The 18,762-nt window shown below is 46.7% G+C and overlaps 1 protein-coding gene across 1 annotated transcript in view; it reads right to left on the reverse strand.

Annotated features, from left to right (window-relative positions):
• Positions 1-18,762, reverse strand: part of CCM2L (CCM2 like scaffold protein) — a 45,111-nt gene that overhangs the window by 4,089 nt on the left and 22,260 nt on the right. Inside the window, exons 6-9 of the mRNA XM_060233180.1 lie at positions 16,967-17,102; positions 5,501-5,564; positions 3,514-3,661; positions 471-609 (exon numbers count right to left, since the gene is read on the reverse strand). Of these exons, the coding sequence (XP_060089163.1) occupies positions 471-609; positions 3,514-3,661; positions 5,501-5,564; positions 16,967-17,102 (487 nt within the window). The remainder of the gene's footprint in view (positions 1-470; positions 610-3,513; positions 3,662-5,500; positions 5,565-16,966; positions 17,103-18,762) is intronic.

Consider the following 18,762-nt stretch of genomic DNA (forward strand, 5'->3'; position numbering starts at 1 on the left):
GGAATAATAGAGTTCCCAGCAGACATTTCCCTCCCCTCCCCCCGCTTTCTGACGACCCTGAAGCGGGGGGAGGGCCTCTAAACCGGGGGATCCACTGCCCCCACCTGGGGATTGGCAACCCTAGGCATTATTGAAAGCACTCTACTAACTAGTCAGTACTGGGTAACTATACCAGTTAACCCAATTCATGGTGCCCACTGACACCTCCTCTGGAACCCACCAAGTATCTTTAGAAAGTGGGTGGGCCCAGGTTGGACTTTTGCCAAGCAAGGCCTCTGATTGGCCACTGGCGATTTGATCGGCTGTGCAGACAAGGATCTTCACTGGAGAACCGCAAGTCAGCCGCAGAAGTCATTTTCTGGCTGGCTCCACCCCCTGGGCGTGGGGCTGACCAAGCACAAGGATGCGACCCCTCCAGCTCCAACCCGGGGCCATGATCCCTCCCCCTAGGAAGTGCTGTGTGTGTTTACCCAAGAGAAGAAACTTCCGTTTGTCCCCGTAGAGCTGGAGAAGGCCGGCGCAATAGGCCTCGACAGCCAGGCCCATCCGATATTCGCGGAGCAATAAGGCAAACTGCTGGATTTCCTGCGGGGTTAGCTTGTTTCTCAGCTGTGAGCAGAGAGAGAGAAGGGTTAAAAGAAGCCAGAAGCACCGAGGTTGCCAAGTACCATGCGGTTACCAAAGCAACTAAAGCACCATCTATACAGCAAAGATTAAATTCTCTCTGTTTTTGACTATTATATTTTAATACATAACATTTACGACGAGTGAACTCCCTAATGTAGTTTTGGTTCTAAGTCGCGACAGCAAACCCTTTATATACATGAACAAGAGTTCTCAAATGAACAGCAAAGATGTCAAACGGTTTTTGAAAACTTATAATAGCTCAAAACGCTCCAGCCGACGTCTTATGCAACGAGGCATAATAGTTCAAAAGAAAAAATCCCCCCCAGACTTCGTATGCAACAAGACGTCAGAGGTCAATCCACAGCCGGTTTGATGTAGTGGTGAAGTGTGCAGACTCTTATCTGGGAGAACCAGGTTTGATTCCCCACTCCTCCACTCGCAGCTGCTGGAATGGCCTTGGGTCAGCCATAGCCCTGGCAGAGGTTGTCCTTGAAAGGGCAGCTGCTGCGAGAGCCCTCTCCAGCCCCACCCACCTCACAGGGTGTCTGTTGTGGGGGAGGAAGGGAAAGGAGACTGTAGGTTGCTCTGAGACTCTGTCCTTGAAAGGGCAGCTGCTGTGAGAGCTCTCTCAGCCCCACCCACCTCACAGGGTGTCTGTTTTGGGGGAGGAAGGGAAAGGAGATTGTAGGCCGCTCTGAGACTCTGTCCTCGGAAGGGCAGCTGCTGTGAGAGCCCTCTCAGCCCTGCCCACCTCACAGGGTGTCTGCTGTGGGGGGAGAAGATATAGGAGATTGTGAGCCTCTCTGAGTCTCTGATTCAGAGAGAAGGGCGGGGTATAAATCTGCAGTCTTCTTCTCCTTGAACATATGAAGCTGCCTTATACTGAATCAGACCCTGGGTCCATCAAAGTCAGTATTGTCTTCTCAGACTGGCAGCAGCTCTCCAGGGTCTCAAGCGGAGGCTTTTCACACCTATTTGCCTGAACCCTTTTTTGGAGATACCAGGGATTGAACCTGGGACCTTCTGCTTCCCAAGCAGATGCTCGGCCACTGAGCCACTGTCCCTCCCTTCTTCTTTTGCCTTCTTCGGGTCTTCTAATACGAAGTCAAACATTTGAATTAATATAGATTTTGAGAACTTCTACTGTGGCAACCAACTGTTGCTTCAATGTAGCATTAGAAAACCTTGATCAGAATTAGTGGGAATCACCATTCTAACACATATACATGGCATCAGCCTACAAGAATGTCCACATCTGGTAACATTCTGATTTCACCGGATGTGGACATTCTTGTAGGCTGCTGCCACATGTACATGTTAGAATGGTAAAAGGCAAAGGTAGTCAGCACCAGTCGCATCATATTTTCACGGCAGACTTAAGAACGTAAGAAGATAAGAGAAGCCGTGAAGCCGTTTGGTGGCCAAAGTATTGGAGCTTCAGGTTCAGCATCTGACCTTCCAGGGAACAGTCTGGGTTGATCTCCCTTCGGACTGACTGGATCTTCTTGCAGTCCAAGGGACTCTCAAGAGTCTTCTCCAGCATCACAGCTCAAAAGCATCTGTTCTTCTGCGCTCGGACTTCCTTATGGTCCAGCTCTCGCAGCCATACATTACTCCTGGGAATACCATCGCTTTGACTATACGGACTTTTGCTGGCAGGGTGATGTCTTTCCCAGCATCAGGGTCTTCTCCAGGGAGTGCTCCCTTCTCATTGGGTGGCCAAAGTATTGGAGCTTCAGCATCTGAACTTCCAGGGAACAGTGTGGGTTGATCTCCCTTAGGACTCACTGATTGGATCTTCTTGCAGTCCAAGGGACTCTCAAGAGTCTTCTCCAGCACCACAGCTTGAAAGCATCTATTCTTCTGCACTCGGCCTTCCTTATGGTCCAGCTCTCACAGCCATACATTACTACTGGGAATACCATTGCTTTGACTATGTGGACTTTTGTTGGCAGGGTGATGTCTTTCCCAGCATCAGGGTCTTCTCCAGGGAGTGCTCCCTTCTCATTGGGTGGCCAAAGTATTTGAGTTTCAGCTTCAGCATCTGACCTTCCAGGGAACAGTCTGGGTTGATTCCCCTTAGGACTGACTGATTGGATCTTCTTGCAGTCCAAGGGACTCTCAAGAGTCTTCTCCAGCACCACAGCTCGAAAGCATCTATTCTTCTGCGCTCGGCCTTCCTTATGGTCCAATTCTCACAGCCATACATTACTCCAGGGAATACCAACGCTTTGACTATACGGACTTGTTGGCAGGGTGATGTCTTTCCCAGCATCAGGGTCTTCTCCAGGGAGTGCTCCCTTCTCATTGGGTGGCCAAAGCATTTGAGCTTCAGCATCTGACCTTCCAGGGAACAGTCTGGGTTGATTCCCCTTCGGACTGACTGACTGGATCTTCTTGCAGTCCAAGGGACTCTCGAGGTTCTTCTCCAGCACCAGAAGTGAGCCTCGCTTATTTTATTTTTATTTCTATTTGATTCGTTTCCCGCCTTCCTCGTCGAAGCAAGCTCAGGGCGGCTCACAGCCTAACACTGCCACAATAGTTAAAACAGCACATATTATAAAATAATACGTCGCATAAAATTATACGTTCAAATCGTTAAAAAAATCAGCATTTAGTTTGGCGCTGAGATCGAGATGTTCTCTTGTTCGATTCTTCAGGGGCGACGGTATTCCTTCTACGCTGCGGCTCCACGTGAACTAAAAGCCAGCTGGAAGAGGACTGTTTCGCAGGCCTTCCGGAACTGGCCAGGGTTCCGCAAGGCCCGCGCTTCCTCTGGCAGTTGATTCCGCCAGTGGGGGGGCCACTGAGGGTGCCAGACCGTCTAGGGACGACCTTGCAGACACTGAAAGCACCGGTGCAACCCCTTCCGCCTGCCTCACTCACCGTGACCATGTACTCCTGAAGCTGCTCCAGTCCGGCACTGCTGTGGTCACTCCCGCTGCAGGCCGTGGCGAGGCTGTGGTGGGACTGGCAGAACGAGGGGGAAGAGGCGCCGCTGCGGCAGGCCTCGAAGTTTTCGTGGGAGCCGTCGCTGCGAGGAGAAGGAAGAGGGTGAGCGACGGCGCCCCGATCCATCCCCGGCACCCCTTTTGGCTCACAGGGAAACCTGCCTTCTCTCGGGGTTTCATTTCTCAAAGCTGAGACATCGGAAGGCTGATGGGAAGTTGTTCCCCCGGGTTTGGGAAGGCCAGGGGCCCAGCATCGGCTGCCGGGCTATGCGGGAAGGCCTGAGTTTGAGCCCTGACACCTCCAATCAAAAATAATCTTGGGTAACTAGTAAGGTTGCCAACCTCCAGCTGGAACCAGGAGCTCCCCGGAATTACACCCGATCTCTAGGATCTGAGAGCCAGTTTGATGCAGTGGTGAAGTGTGTGGACTCTGAACTGAGAGAACTGGATTTGATTCCCCACTCCTCCACTTGCACCTGCTGGGATGGCCTTGGGTTAGCCAGAGCTCTCGCAGTGGTACCCTTGAAAAGGAGGTTTCTGTCAGAGCTCTCTCAGCCCCACCTATCCTGTGTGAAACAATGGCAATGCCAGTGGCCTAATATGCAAATGAAAGCCAGTTTGGTGTAGCGGTTAAGTGTGCAGACTCTTATCTGGGAGATTCGGGTTTGGTTCCCCACTCCTCCAATTGCAGCAACTTGGGAGAGCCAGTTTGGTGTAGTGGTGAAGTGTGCGGACTCTTAACTGGGAGAACCGGGTTTGATTCCCCACTCCTCCACTTGCAGCTGCTGGAATGGCCTTGGGTCAGCCAGAGCTCTCTTATCTGGGAGAACGGGGTTTGATTCCCCACTCCTTCACTTACAGCTGCTGGCATGGCCTTGGGTCAGCCATAGCTCTCTTATCTGGGAGAACCGGGTTTGATTCCCCACTCCTCCACTTGCAGCTGCTGGAATGGCCTTGGGTCAGCCATAGCTCTCTTATCTGGGAGAACCGGGTTTGATTCCCCACTCCTCCACTTGCAGCTGCTGGAATGGCCTTGGGTCAGCCAGAGCTCTCTTATCTGGGAGACCTGGGTTTGATTCCCCATCCTCCACTTGCAGCTGCTGGAATGGCCTTGGGTCAGCCATAGCTCTCGCAGGAGTTGTCCTTGAAAGGGCAGCTTCTGTCAGAGCTCTCTCAGCCCCACCCAGCTCACAGGGTGTCTGTTGTGGGGGGATAGGGGTGGCCAACGATAGCTCTCCAGATGTTTTTTGCCTACAACTCCAATCAGCCCCAGCCAGCATGGCCAATGGCTGGGGCTGATGGGAGTTGTAGGCAAAAAAACATCTGGAGAGCTACCGTTGGCCACCCCTGATATAGGCGATTGTAAGCCGCTCTGAGTCTCTGATCCAGAGAGAAGGGCGGGGTATAAGTCTGCAATTCTTCTTGCAGCTGCTGGGATGGCCTTGGGTCAGCCATCACTCTCGCAGAGCTATCTTTGAAAGGGCAGCTTCTGTCCGAGCTCTCCCAGCCCCACCCACCTCATAGGGTGTCTGTCGCACGGGTGGAAAATAAAGGAGATTTGTGAGCCGCTCTGAGACTCTTGAGAGGCGGTGTGCCTGCCTGCCTCCGCGTCATGACCCTGGCATTCCATCCAAGCTCTAATCAGAGCTGACCCCGCTCAACTTCCTAGACCTGACAAGACTGGTCTAACTTGGGCTGTCCCGCACAGGATGGTACAAGCTTAACACAGGCTCTTGTTCATCCCAGGAAGCTGCGGGAATTGCTGCTGAGAATTCGGCTCGATTTCCTCATCCTAGAGTTGGAAGGAACCTCCGGGGTCATCTAGTCCACCCCCACTTCCCAGAGCGACAACTCCCAGGCTGCCTTAGGCAAGGAAGTCGCTGCCGGGTGCAGACGCGCCGTTTGTCCCTAGCAAGACTTACAAGGAGCTGCAGCAGCTGAAGTCAGCATCGTACGCATAGGTCCCATCCGTCCGGCAGCTCTCGCCTGGGAACGAGAAGGCAAGAGGGCAGGAGGAGGCAAAACAAACACACCAAGGCGTAGAGTTGCCAGGTCCAGTTCAAGAAATATCTGGGGACTTTGGGGGTGGAGCCAGGAGACATTGAGGGCGGAGCCGGGAGCAAGGTTGCAACAAACATGACTGGACTCCAAAAGGAGTTCTGGCTATCATATTTAAGGGGACCACGCTCCTTTTAAATGCCTTCCCTCCACTGGAATAATGAAGGATAGGTATAATATAGTGGGTCTGATGCACGGAATAGGCGAGGTGGTCATAGAATCATAGAATCCTAGAGTTGGAAGGGTCCTCTAGGGTCATCTAGTCCAACCCCCTGCACAATGCAGGAAACTCACAAACACCTCCCCCTAAATTCAGAGGATCCTCATTGCTGTCAGATGGCCATCTAGAAACCTCCAAGGAAGGAGAGCCCACCACCTCCTGAGGAAGCCTGGTAGAATCCTAGAGAGGGAAGGGACCTCCAGGGTCATCTAGTCCAACCCCCTGCACAATGCAGGAAACTCACAAACACCTCCCCCTAAATTCAGAGGATCCTCATTGCTGTCAGATGGCCATCTAGAAACCTCCAAGGAAGGAGAGCCCACCACCTCCTGAGGAAGCCTGGTAGAATCCTAGAGAGGGAAGGGACCTCCAGGGTCATCTAGTCCAACCCCCTGCACAATGCAGGAAACTCACAAACACCTCCCCCTAAATTCACAGGATCCTCATTGCTGTCAGATGGCCATCTAGAAACCTCCAAGGAAGGAGAGCCCACCACCTCCTGAGGAAGCCTGGTAGAATCCTAGAGAGGGAAGGGACCTCCAGGGTCATCTAGTCCAACCCCCTGCACAATGCAGGAAACTCACAAACACCTCCCCCTAAATTCACAGGATCCTCATTGCTGTCAGATGGCCATCTAGAAACCTCCAAGGAAGGAGAGCCCACCACCTCCTGAGGAAGCCTGGTAGAATCCTAGAGAGGGAAGGGACCTCCAGGGTCATCTAGTCCAACCCCCTGCACAATGCAGGAAACTCACAAACACCTCCCCCTAAATTCACAGGATCCTCATTGCTGTCAGATGGCCATCTAGAAACCTCCAAGGAAGGAGAGCCCACCACCTCCTGAGGAAGCCTGGTAGAATCCTAGAGAGGGAAGGGACCTCCAGGGTCATCTAGTCCAACCCCCTGCACAATGCAGGAAACTCACAAACACCTCCCCCTAAATTCACAGGATCCTCATTGCTGTCAGATGGCCATCTAGAAACCTCCAAGGAAGGAGAGCCCACCACCTCCTGAGGAAGCCTGGTAGAATCCTAGAGAGGGAAGGGACCTCCAGGGTCATCTAGTCCAACCCCCTGCACAATGCAGGAAACTCACGAACACCTCCCCCTAAATTCACAGGAACTTCATTGCTATCAGATTCCGTCCTAGACCCTTGCTGGTCTGGCTTTCGTCCGGGCCATGGAACGGAGACAGTGCTGGTCGCCTTAACAGAAGACCTCCAACGGCATCTGGATCGGGGTGGTGTGGCGGTGCTGATGTTGTTAGACATGTCGGCTGCGTTCGACACGGTCGATCATCGGTTACTGACCCGCCGCCTCGCCGATGTTGGGGTTAAGGGGTCAGCCTTACAATGGCTCTCCTCCTTCCTCGAGGATCGGGGACAAAGGGTGGCAATCGGGGGCGAGCTGTCCCAGAGGCACACACTAAATTGTGGGGTGCCTCAGGGAGCAGTTCTCTCACCGATGCTATTTAATATCTATATGCGCCCCCTTGCCCAGATTGCCAGGAGGTATGGGCTTGGGTGTCGCCAATCTGCAGATGACATCCAGCTCTATCTGTTAATGGACGGCCGACCTGACTGCGTCCCAAAGAACTTAGACCTGGCTCTGCAGGCCATGGCAACCTGGTTAAGGCTGAGTGGGCTGAAATTGAACCCAGCGAAGACAGAAGTCCTTTGCCTGGGTCGGGGCGCTCTGGGAGGGGAAATACCTCTCCCGGTCTTCGACGGGGCCGCTGAAAGTGGCGTGCCGGGTCAGGAGCCTGGGAGTCCTACTGGAGCCTTCATTATCAATGGAGCCTTCATTATCAATGGAGGCCACTGCCAAGTCAGCCTTTTTTCATCTGAGGCGGGCAAGGCAGTTGACTCCCTTCCTAGAGTGTCGGGATCTGGCAACAGTGATTCATGCAACGGTCACCTCGAGACTGGATTACTGTAATGCCCTCTACATGGGGCTGCCTTTGTGCCGAACCCAGAGGCTGCAGCTGGTGCAGAACGCGGCTGCTAGATTACTGTTGGGGCTCCCAAAGCGGGAGCACATACAGCCGGGGCTGTGTGGACTGCACTGGCTGCCGGTCATACACCGGATTCGTTACAAAGTGCTGGTTATTACCTTTAAAGCCGTATATGGCCGAGGACCTGCCTACCTTAGGGACCGTCTTTCCCCATACGAACCCCAAAGAGCGCTGAGGTCAGCTGGGAAGAACTTGCTGACTATCCCTGGGCCGAGAGAGGTAAAGCTTCAGAGCACCCGTGATCGGGCTTTCTCTGTTATGGCTCCACGCCTATGGAACCAGCTTCCAGAGGATCTGCGGGCCCTGCGGGAATTTGAACAGTTCCGCAGGGCCTGCAAGACCACCCTGTTTCGATTGGCCTTCACCGATTAACGGAAACTGCTAGGGAAATCTATACGATAGCACCAGTATATTAATTTTAAAGATTTTATTGATTTTAGAGTTTTAGTAGAATTTTAATTGACGTGTTAATTAGTTATGTTTAAATATTTTGTAAACTAATGCATTGATTATGTTGTTAGCCGCCCTGAGCCTGCCTTGGCGGGGAGGGCGGGATACAAATAAAATTGACTTGACTTGACTTGATCAGATGGCCATCCAGCCTCTGTTTAGAAACCTCCAAGGACGGAGAGCCCAGTTAAAGCATAGAATCCTAGAGTGGGAAGGGAACTCCAGGGTCATCTAGTCCAACCCCCTGCACAATGCAGGAAACTCACAAACACCTCCCCCTAAATTCACAGGATCTTCATTGTTGTCAGATGGCTATCCAGCCTCTGTTTAGAAACCTCCAAGGAAGGAGAGCCCAGTTAAAGCATAGAATCCTAGAGAGGGAAGGGACCTCCAGAGTCATCTAGTCCAACCCCCTGCACAATGCAGGAAACTCACAAACCCCTCTCCCTAAATTCACAGGATCTTCATCGCTGTCAGATGGCCATCTAGCCTCTGTTTAAAAACCTCCAAGGAAGGAGAGCCCACCACCTCCCAAGGAGGAAGCCTGTGGAAGCTTAGAATCATAGAACCCTAGAGTGGGAAGGGACCTCCAGGGTCATCTAGTCCAACCCCCTGCACAATGCAGGAAACTCACAAACACCTCCCCCTAAATTCACAGGATCCTCATTGCTGTCAGAGGACCATCCAGTCTCTGTTTAGAAACCTCCCAGGAAGGAGAGCCCAGTTAAAGCATAGAATCCTCGAGTTGGAAGGGACCTCCAGGGTCATCTAGTCCAACCCCCTGCACAATGCAGGGAACTCACAAGCCCCTCCCCACTAAATTCACAGGAGCCTCATTGCTGTCAGATGGCCATCTAGCCATCAACTCTTTATTCAGTGATTCAGCAAAGAATAAGCATAAGACTGAAGCCTGGGCCACGGGGTTAATTTTATATACACATCAGGGTTCCCACACAAGCGCTTCATTGGTCCATTCAAACCAACAGGGGTCCCGTGATCGGAGCAGGGCAGCAGGGTTTAGGATCCTGCTGCCCTTTGTTCCCAAGTCCGCAAGCTCTGGTTGTCGGGTTCCAACGAGCCAGGCAGGAACATCCAACTCAGTTCTCCCTTGAGTCCTCATACATAACAATAGGGGCACCTTCTTTGGGGGCTCATAGAACTGGACCCCCTGGTCCAAACTTTTTTTGTGTGTTTAAACAATTTTATTGATAACATACGGTAACAATTTCCGTTAATAACTTCTTTTCATCTTTTCCATATGCTTCTTTCTAATCACCCCTCCCCCCGTTACTTGACCCCCGCCAGTGTTATTTACTCAAAATACATTAAAAGGTACCCCTTAATTCCTAAGAACTAAAATTAATATTCTTCTTTCTTCTAAAGTTTAATCATTATCAAAAATTGTCCAAAGTCCTTTTACTTTCCACTCGTCTTCTACATAACTTCTAAATTTTTTCCATTCCCTTTTAAAATCTTCTAAATCATAGTCTCTTAAAGTTCTTGTTAATTTGTCCATCTCACTCCATGTCATAACTTAATCCAATCCCATTTTCTGGTATTTTTTTCTTGCTTCCATAACTGCGCATATAGTGTCCTAGCAGCTGAAAGCAAGTACCAAATTATAGTTCTATCTTCTTTTGGAAATTTTTCCATTTGTAATTCCAACAGAAAAGTCTCTGCAGCTTTCTTGAATTCATATCCCAAGATCCTAGAAATTTCTTGTTGGATCATCTGCCAATACTTTTTCGCTCTTTCACAAGTCCACCACATATGGTAGAAAGAACCTTCATGTTTTTTGCATTTCCAACATCTGTCTAGCATCTTGTTATTCATCTTTACCAATTTTTTAGGAGTCATATACCATCTAGACATCATTTTAAAACAGTTCTCTTTAATACTCTGACATGTTGAAAGTTTCATAAAGTTCTTCCATAAATATTCCCATGTATCCATCTGTATTTTATTTACATTTATTGCCCATTTAATCATTTGAGATTTCACTACTTCATCTTCTGTAGACCATTTTAAAAGTAACTTATAAGTTTTTGAAATTAATTTTTCATTATCTCCAAGCAGAACTTTTTCCATTTCTGTTTGCTCTTGTCTTATTCCTTCAGTTTTAATATCATTTTCCACCAAACTCTTTATTTGTTGCATTTGAAACCAATCGTATTTGTTATTCAACTCCATAGCAGTTTTCAATTCTATTTTGCCACTTTGTATTTTTAATAGTTGATTGTATGACAGCCATTTTTCCTCACCTGTCTTAGCTGTTATTTTTATCACTTCTGCTGGCACTATCCATAATGGTTTTCTTTCATCACCATATTTCTTATATTTCATCCAGGTATTCAACAAATTATTTCTTATATAATGGTGAGAGAAAAAACTATCCATCTTTTTCTTCCCATAATACATATAAGCGTGCCAGCTGAATTTATTTCCATGACCTTCCAACACTAAAAGTTTTTTATTCAACAGCGTCACCCAATCTTTTATCCACACTAAACAAACTGCTTCATGATATAATCTTAAATCTGGTAATTGGAATCCTCCTCTTTCTTTAGCACCTATTAAAACTTTCATTTTAATCCTTGGTTTCTTCCCAGCCCATACAAATTCCGAGATCTTCCTTTGCCTTTTGTTAAATTGTTTACTGTCTTTCACAATCGGAATAGTTTGAAACAAATACATTATTCTCGGCAAAATATTCATCTTAATTGCAGCTATTCTTCCAAGCAATGACAAGTTAAGCTTATTCCATTTTATCATAGCTTCATCCATTTTACGCCATAGCTTTTCATAGTTATTTTTGAACAGGTCAATATTCTTCATTGTTATTTCCACACCCAAATATTTTACTTTAGAGGTAACTTCACATCCTGTAACTCCTTTTGTTTATTTACTTGCATATTTTTACATAAAAATTTTGATTTTTCTTTATTAGCATAAAATCCCGCCAGTTCTCCATATTCTTGTATTTTAGCTAACAAAGGTGTCTCTTGTGTAGGATTTTCATTTATAAACGTTATATCATCTGCAAATGCTCTATATTTGAAAATAAATCCTTTAACTCTCAACCCTTCTATTTCTTTATCATCTTGTATTTGCATCAATAAAATTTCAAGAGTCATTATAAACAACAAAGGTGAAAGCAGACAACCTTGTCTTGTAGCTTTGTTGATTATCATTTCATCTGTAAGATCTGCATTTATACCTAACCTTGCACGTTGTTCAGTATATATTGCCTTTATCATTCTTATAAAGTTTTCCCCCAACTCTATTTTCTCCATTACTGCAAACATAAAGTCCCAGTTCAAATTGTCAGAAGTTTTCTCTGCATCCACAAAGAATAATGCAACTTCTTTCTCTGGATGTCTTTCATAATATTCTACAATATTTACAATAGTTCTAATATTATCTCTTATTTGCCTTTTAGGAAGAAATCCCGCTTGGTCTTCCTTTATGAAATTTATCAAATATTGTTTAAGTCGTTCTGCCAAAATTCTTGCATATATCTTATAGTCATTATTTAGTAATGCAATTGGTCTATAGTTCTTTACATTCGTGACATCTCTATTTTCCTTAGGAATCAAAGAAATTACAGCTTCCTTCCATGTATTTGGTATTTTTCCTTTTATTCTTATCATTTCATCAATTTTTGAAGTTTTGGTACTAATTCTTCTTTAAAAATTTTAAAAAATTCATCAATTTTTGAAGTTTTGGTACTAATTCTTCTTTAAAAATTTTAAAAAATTTTAAAAAAATTCATTGCATTAATTGCTGCTTCAATTTCTATTTTTTTCAATTGGATCATTCAACTTTTTTTCATATATTCAGTTAAGGGTGCTATTTTAATCTTTTGCAAATACACTTCCATCCTTTCCTTCTTTACTTTAACACCTTTAAATAATTTAGCATAATACTTGAAAAATTCTCTCTTTAGTCCTTCTTGATCTACCATCTCTCTTCCATCAACCACAATTTTATTAATAATTTTACTTCCTCTCTTTTTCTTCACTTGCCAGGCCAAATACTTTCCAGGTTTATTTGCTCCCTCAAAGGACTTCTGTTGTAATTTTTTCATATTCCATTCCAATTCCTTATTTAACAAATGTCTCATTTGTGCTTCTAGTATTGTAATCTCCCATATAATTTTCTTTTTCCCTGGCCTTTTCTTCAGCTCCCCTTCTTTTTTTCTTTATTTCATTTTGAATGTCCAACATCTGTTTTTCTTTTGCCCTTTTGTCCTTATTGCTTAATGTAATCAATATTCCTCTCATTACGGCTTTATAAGCATCCCAAACCATCTGAAATTCTATATCATCTTTATCATTTATTTGGAAGAAAGCTTTAGTTTCATTTTCTAGAGATGTCACTAATTCTTTATTTTGTAGTAAATCTTCATTTAATCTCCATCTTTTTACTTTTTTAGACAATTTTGTAATCCATAATATTGGGTTATGATCTGCACCTATCTTCGGTAAGATCTCTATTTTCTTAGTTATAAGGCCTAAGTCCTTTGTACCCCATAACATGTCCATTTTGGAAAATGTCTTGCTGAAAAGAATGTATAATCTCGTACTTCAGGATTAAATTTTCTCCATATGTCTTCCAGGTTTTCTTGTTTAACCAGTTCAAAGAAGGATTTTGGCAATTTTCCTTCTTTATTTGTTATTTTTTTCCCCAGATCTGTCCAATGTATTCTGAATTGTTCCATTAAAATCTCCCATAATCATGACCTGGTCGTATGTCACTTCATTAAGTTGTTGTATAATGTCTTTAAAAAAAACATCTTTTGCACCATTTGGTGCATATAGTCCCAATAATAACGTTTTTTCACATTTATTATTACTTCTACTGCCACAAATCTTCCATCTTTATCTCTAAATATTATTTTTGGGTCCAATTCTTGTTTAATGTAAAAAATCACACCCCTTTTCTTCTGTTCAGAAAATGAAAAAAATTCCAGTCCCAATTGTTTATTCCACAAAAATTTATGATCCTTTTGTTTAATATGAACTTCTTGTAAGCAAATTATATTACAGTTTTGTTTTTTAATCCAATGAAATATTGCCTTTCCTTTTTGTGGTGAATTTAGTCCATTTACATTCCAAGATAATCATTTATAATCCATCATGGTGCAAATTCTTTATTCTCTTCATAAAATTTACGCAGCTCCTGTGTATTTGTAATTGTAATCCTTCTTCCTTGTAGCTCAAAGCTCAAACCTTCAGGTATTATCCATCTATACCTCATTCAATTGTCACGTAGTTTTTCTGTTAATTTCTTATATGTTCTCCTGTCATTTATCACTTGTCTTGGCAATTCTTTCATTATTCTTACTCTGCTTCCTCCCACTATCAATGTCTTTTCAAAATTTTTATTCAAGATTTTCCCCACCATTTCTTTTGTCATATATCTTATAACCACATCTCTTGGTAGGTTATTTTTCTTGGCATATAATGAATTTACTCTATACATATAATCATACATATTTCTAGTCCCTTCAGGATCTTCAAGAAATCAGGAATTATTTTTATTACATGTTCTTTTAAGTCTGTCCCTTCTTCTTCAGGTACTCCTCTCAGACGTATTTGTGTCTCCATCAATTTACAGTCATGGATTGTTATTTTTTCTTGCATTTTTAATAAGGTGGAATCCTGGAGTTTAACTTTCCCTTCTACCTCCTGCACTTTTTTTGACACCACCACTGTTTCATTTCTAAGCTCTTCCATTTCTTTTTTAAAGTCCTCAATATCTTTTTAAAGTTCTTTTTTGCAAGCATTATCATCCTAGCTTCCACTGCTTCCAACTGATCTTGCATCTTCTCCAATGAGGCAGCCCTTGCACGGCTTACCTTTGACTCTGACATTACAAAAACAGCGAAAAATTTGATATCACCAAATTAAATTTCAACTTTCAGGTTTGATAGATTAGAACTTGCCCTTTCAAATGAGCCTAATTTCGCCGTCCTCCAATCTTCCCAGGCTCAGATATTAATTTTTTTTAAATTTAGCCTCCCAGTAATGGCCGCCGATGTTTTTCTATGGTAATACAATCCTAGAGTAGGTCCACTTCTTCAACAGTTACTTCCTGCTTTGCTTGCCCCAAGTCACGTTCTCACTGGTAACAAAGTCTCACGATACTTGACCTATTTCCTGTGTTGACTGTAGAAACTGCAGATCTCTGACGATGGTGCTTTCACTCCACGACCGCAGGTAGACAAAACAATAAATTCCTTTCCAATTTTTAACACTGTCCTTAATTTAACAAAATCCAAGATTCACCCCTTCTCCTCTTCTTCTTCCAAGCTTTCAAACTTTCTCTTTCCCACCTTCTAATACTATTTTATTTGCTTTAAAATAGTCCCGGAATGGTAGATAACAAACAGTACCTATTTCTAAGGTTATCCAGATCAACACTGGTCTCGTACAGCATCAGATGTTTAGCAGTCTCAAAGAAGATTAGGATCTTTTCAAGCTTATGTCAAATAAATGACTCTGTAAGCTTCTACAGATGATGAATATGCAACTCTTCTCCGGGGATCCCTCAAAGGAGCCCCCCCCCCCGGGACTCCCTTTTAGCCAAGGTAAATCACCTCAAAGTTTCCTGTGCGTATCTTAGACTAATCTCTCACTGAGAAAAGTAGGCAGAAGGCAAACATTTGCCCTTTACTACCCCGAACAGAAGCTCCAGTCTGCCCCCCTTAGAGAGGCAGGTCAGCTCAGCATTCTCCAAATCCCGGAAGTGGAAGAAGAATAATTGCGGATTTATACCCCGCCCTTCTCCCTAAATCAGAGACTCAGAGCGGTTTACAATCTCCCATATCTTCTCCCCCCACAACAGACACCCTGTGAGATGGGTGGGGCTGAGAAGACTCTCAAAGCAGCTGCCTTTTCAAGGACAACCTCTTCCAGAGCTATGGCTGACCCAAGGCCATTCCAGCAGATGCAAGTGGAGAAGTGGGGAATCAAACCCGGTTCTCCCAGATAAGAGTCCACGCACTTAACCACTACACCAAACTGGATCTTTCTGCCCCACCCACCTCACAGGGTGTCTGCTGCAGAGCGAGAAGAAAGAGGAGATTGTAAGCCGCTCTGAGTCTCTGATTCAGAGAGAAGGGCGGGGTATAAAACTGCAATTCTTCTTCTTGCAGCTGCTGGAATGGCCTTGGGTCAGCTATAGGTCTCGCAGAGCTGTCCTTGAAAGGGCAGCTTCTGTCAGAGCCCTCTCCAGCCCCACCCACCTCACAGGGTGTCTGTTGTGGGGGAGGAAGGGAAAGGAGATTGTGAGCCGCTCTGAGACTCTTCGGAGTGGAGGGCAGGATATAAATCCAATATCTTCTTCATCTTCTTCAAATTGCCACCTGCTTGAAATGCTTCCCCCATCAGCCTCAGATTTGGGCTGCTTCAGACAGGATGGCTTTCCTCCACAGGAGTAGGAGATGGCCCTTGTTGTAACACCAACCATGCCGGTCCCCAAATTCTAGAATGGATGGCAGGTCTATCCTCCATTCTGGAATATGTTAGGTCCTAGAGTGGGATAGGTATGGAGGAGGGGGTCTACCAGTGGCTACCAGCCATGGTGACTAAAGGGAACCTCCAAATTCAAGGGCAGTGCCAGGAGGCAACATCAGGGGAAGGCCTCCATGCCCTGTTGCTGGCCTTCTGGAGGAAATGGTTGTCTGCTGCGTGAGACAGGAGGCTGGACTAGATGGACCCTCCCTGGTCTGATCCAGCAGGGCTCTTCTGATGTTCTTATGAAGGCCTTGGCCTCTCTGCCCTGTTGTTGGCCCTCCAGAGGAACTGGTTGGCCACTGTGTGAGACAGGAGGCTGGTCTGAATGGACCCTCCCTGGTCTGATCCAGCAGGGCTCTTCTGATGTTCTTTTGAAGGCCTCGGCCTCTCTGCCCTGTTGCTGGCCGTCCAGAGGAACTGGTTGGCCACTGTGTGAGACAGGAGGCTGGACTGAATGGACCCTCCCTGGTCTGATCCAGCAGGGCTCTTCTGATGTTCTTTTGAAGGCCTCGGCCTCTCTGCCCTGTTGTTGGCCCTCCAGAGGAACTGGTTGGCCACTGTGTGAGACAGGAGGCTGGACTAGATGGGCCATCCCTGGTCTGATCCAGCAGGGCTCTTCTGATGTTCTTATGAAGGCCTCGGCCTCTCTGCCCTGTTGTTGACCCTCCAGAGGAACTGGCTGGCCACTGTGTGAGGCAGGAGGCTGGACTAGATGGGCCCTCACTGGTCTGATCCAGCAGGGCTCTTCTGATGTTCTTATGAAGGCCTCGGCCTCTCTGCCCTGCTGTTGGCCCTCCAGAGGAACTCGTTGGCCACTGTGTGAGACAGGAGGCTGGACTAGATGGGCCCTCCCTCGTCTGATCCAGCAGGGCTCTTCTGATGCTCTTATGAAGGACTCGGCCTCTCTGCCCTGTTGCTGGCCCTCCAGAGGAACTGGTTGGCGACTGTGTGAGACAGGAAGCTGGAGCTATCTTGTCATTGGCTCCGCCTCCTGCTGCAGCCATTTTGTGCTTGCAGTGCACTCACCACCCTGTTTCAAAATTCTAAAAATGCCTATCAGGTTAAAAAAGCTGGAGACCCCTGGTTTGGGTCAATATAAGTCTGCTTCACAGTTTCAGATGTACTCACTGCGGCTGGACAGCCAAGGACGCTTCGGAGTGGACGTGTAATGGTAGCCAGCCCGGTCCACGCACTCAATGGTCTGGTCCCCATAGATGATCTGGAAAACCTGGCAGATGAGAGCGCAGGATTCCTCAGCCGTGTCCTGGATCCCAGGGAGGAAAGAACAGTCAGATCCCTCTGGGAATTTATTTACAATTTTTTCTTTTTTTAAAAAAAAGCCCAGCAGAAACTCATTTGCATATCAGGCCACGCCCCCTGATGGCAAGCAAGGTGCGGCTGTGTTCCTGCTCAAAAAAAAGCCATGACTATAACCATGGCGGAATTGTTGGGTTCCTGCTCTCCAGGAGAATTTCTTTTCTCCTCCAAAAATCTGTGCTTGTGATTTGCTCCCTCTCAGCTGAGTTAGTGTGAGCCAGTTCACAGTTTTTTTAGCCTCCAGCTCCCACAGTTTCGTCTTAGCTCAGAGGAAAATGGCTCCGGAGCAATCGAACTATGCAGCAGCTCCCAACTTGAATGCCAGTCGCTCACAAAGTAGAATTTTTGCTCACAAGACTCCTCAGCTTAGAGGGAACGTTGTGATGCTTGCTGGCTGTATTTAAGTGCGCGGGACCAGAAAGAAAGGTAGGGTTGCCAAGTCCAATTTAAGAAATATCTGGGGACTTTGGGGGTGGAGCCAGGAGACTTTGGGGGCAAAGCCAGGAGCAAGGGTGTGACAAGCATAATTGAACTTCAAGGGAGTTCTGGCCATCACATTTAAGGGGACGGCACTAATTTTTAAATGCCTTCCTTCCATAGGAAATAACGAAGGATAGGGGCACCTTCTTTTGGGGCTCATAGAATTGGACCCCCTATTCCAATCTTTTTGAAACTTGGGATGTATTTTGGGGAGAGGCACAAGATGCTATACTGAAAATTTGGTGCCTCTATCTCAAAAAACAGCCCCCTCAGAGCCCCCGATACCCGCGGATCAATTCCCCGTCGTTCCCTATGGGAATCGTTCATGGAGGTGCATGATGGCTCTGGGGGCGGAGCTTCCCCCGCTGGCCAGCTGGCTGGGGGAGGGCGAAAGACTGTAAAACCGGGGGATCCCCCTCTGGGACCTGGGGATTGGGAAGCCTAAAGAAAGGGCAGGGTTGCATTAAGCCCCCCCCCCTTGAAGAAAGTCTTGAAACGGACTAAGAGGAGCCCTGAAAGCTTTTGGAGTATGGGCTACATCAGGGGTGCGTGGCCTAGGGTTGCCAAGTCCTCTTGAAGTCCCGGCGGGGGACATTCACGTGTGTGACGAAATGACATCACCCGGAAGTGATGACATCAAAATGGCGGTGCACATGCGGGGGGGGGGGGCGCTTTAGGTGTTTCCGGGAAAACTCTATGGTTTTCCCCAGATGCCCTAGCCATTTGGGAGGTTAAATCTCTATGGTACCTATCGTACCATAGAGTTTTAACCTTCCAAATGGCTAGAGTGTCCGGGCAAACCATAGAGTTTCCCCAGAAACGCCTAGAGCGCCCCCCACGTGTGCACTGCCGTTTTGATGATGTCACTTCCAGGTGACGTCATCGTGCCGGCAACACAGGGGGAGGTTGAGCTGGCGGGTTCAGAACCTCTGGGGTTCAGAACCTCAGACTGAGGACTTGCCAGCCCTAATGTGAGCTAATATGCAAAGGAGCTGGGGGCTTGCCACTGTGTGACACAGAGTGTTGGACTGGATGGGCCACTGGCCTGATCCAACAGATCTTCTCTTATGTTCTTATGTGACACACAGCATTGGACTGGAGGGGCCATTGGCCTGATCCAGCAGGGC

The sequence above is a fragment of the Heteronotia binoei genome, chromosome 2 (assembly GCF_032191835.1).
Source record: "Heteronotia binoei isolate CCM8104 ecotype False Entrance Well chromosome 2, APGP_CSIRO_Hbin_v1, whole genome shotgun sequence".
In the NCBI taxonomy this organism is placed as follows: Eukaryota; Metazoa; Chordata; class Lepidosauria; order Squamata; family Gekkonidae; genus Heteronotia; species Heteronotia binoei.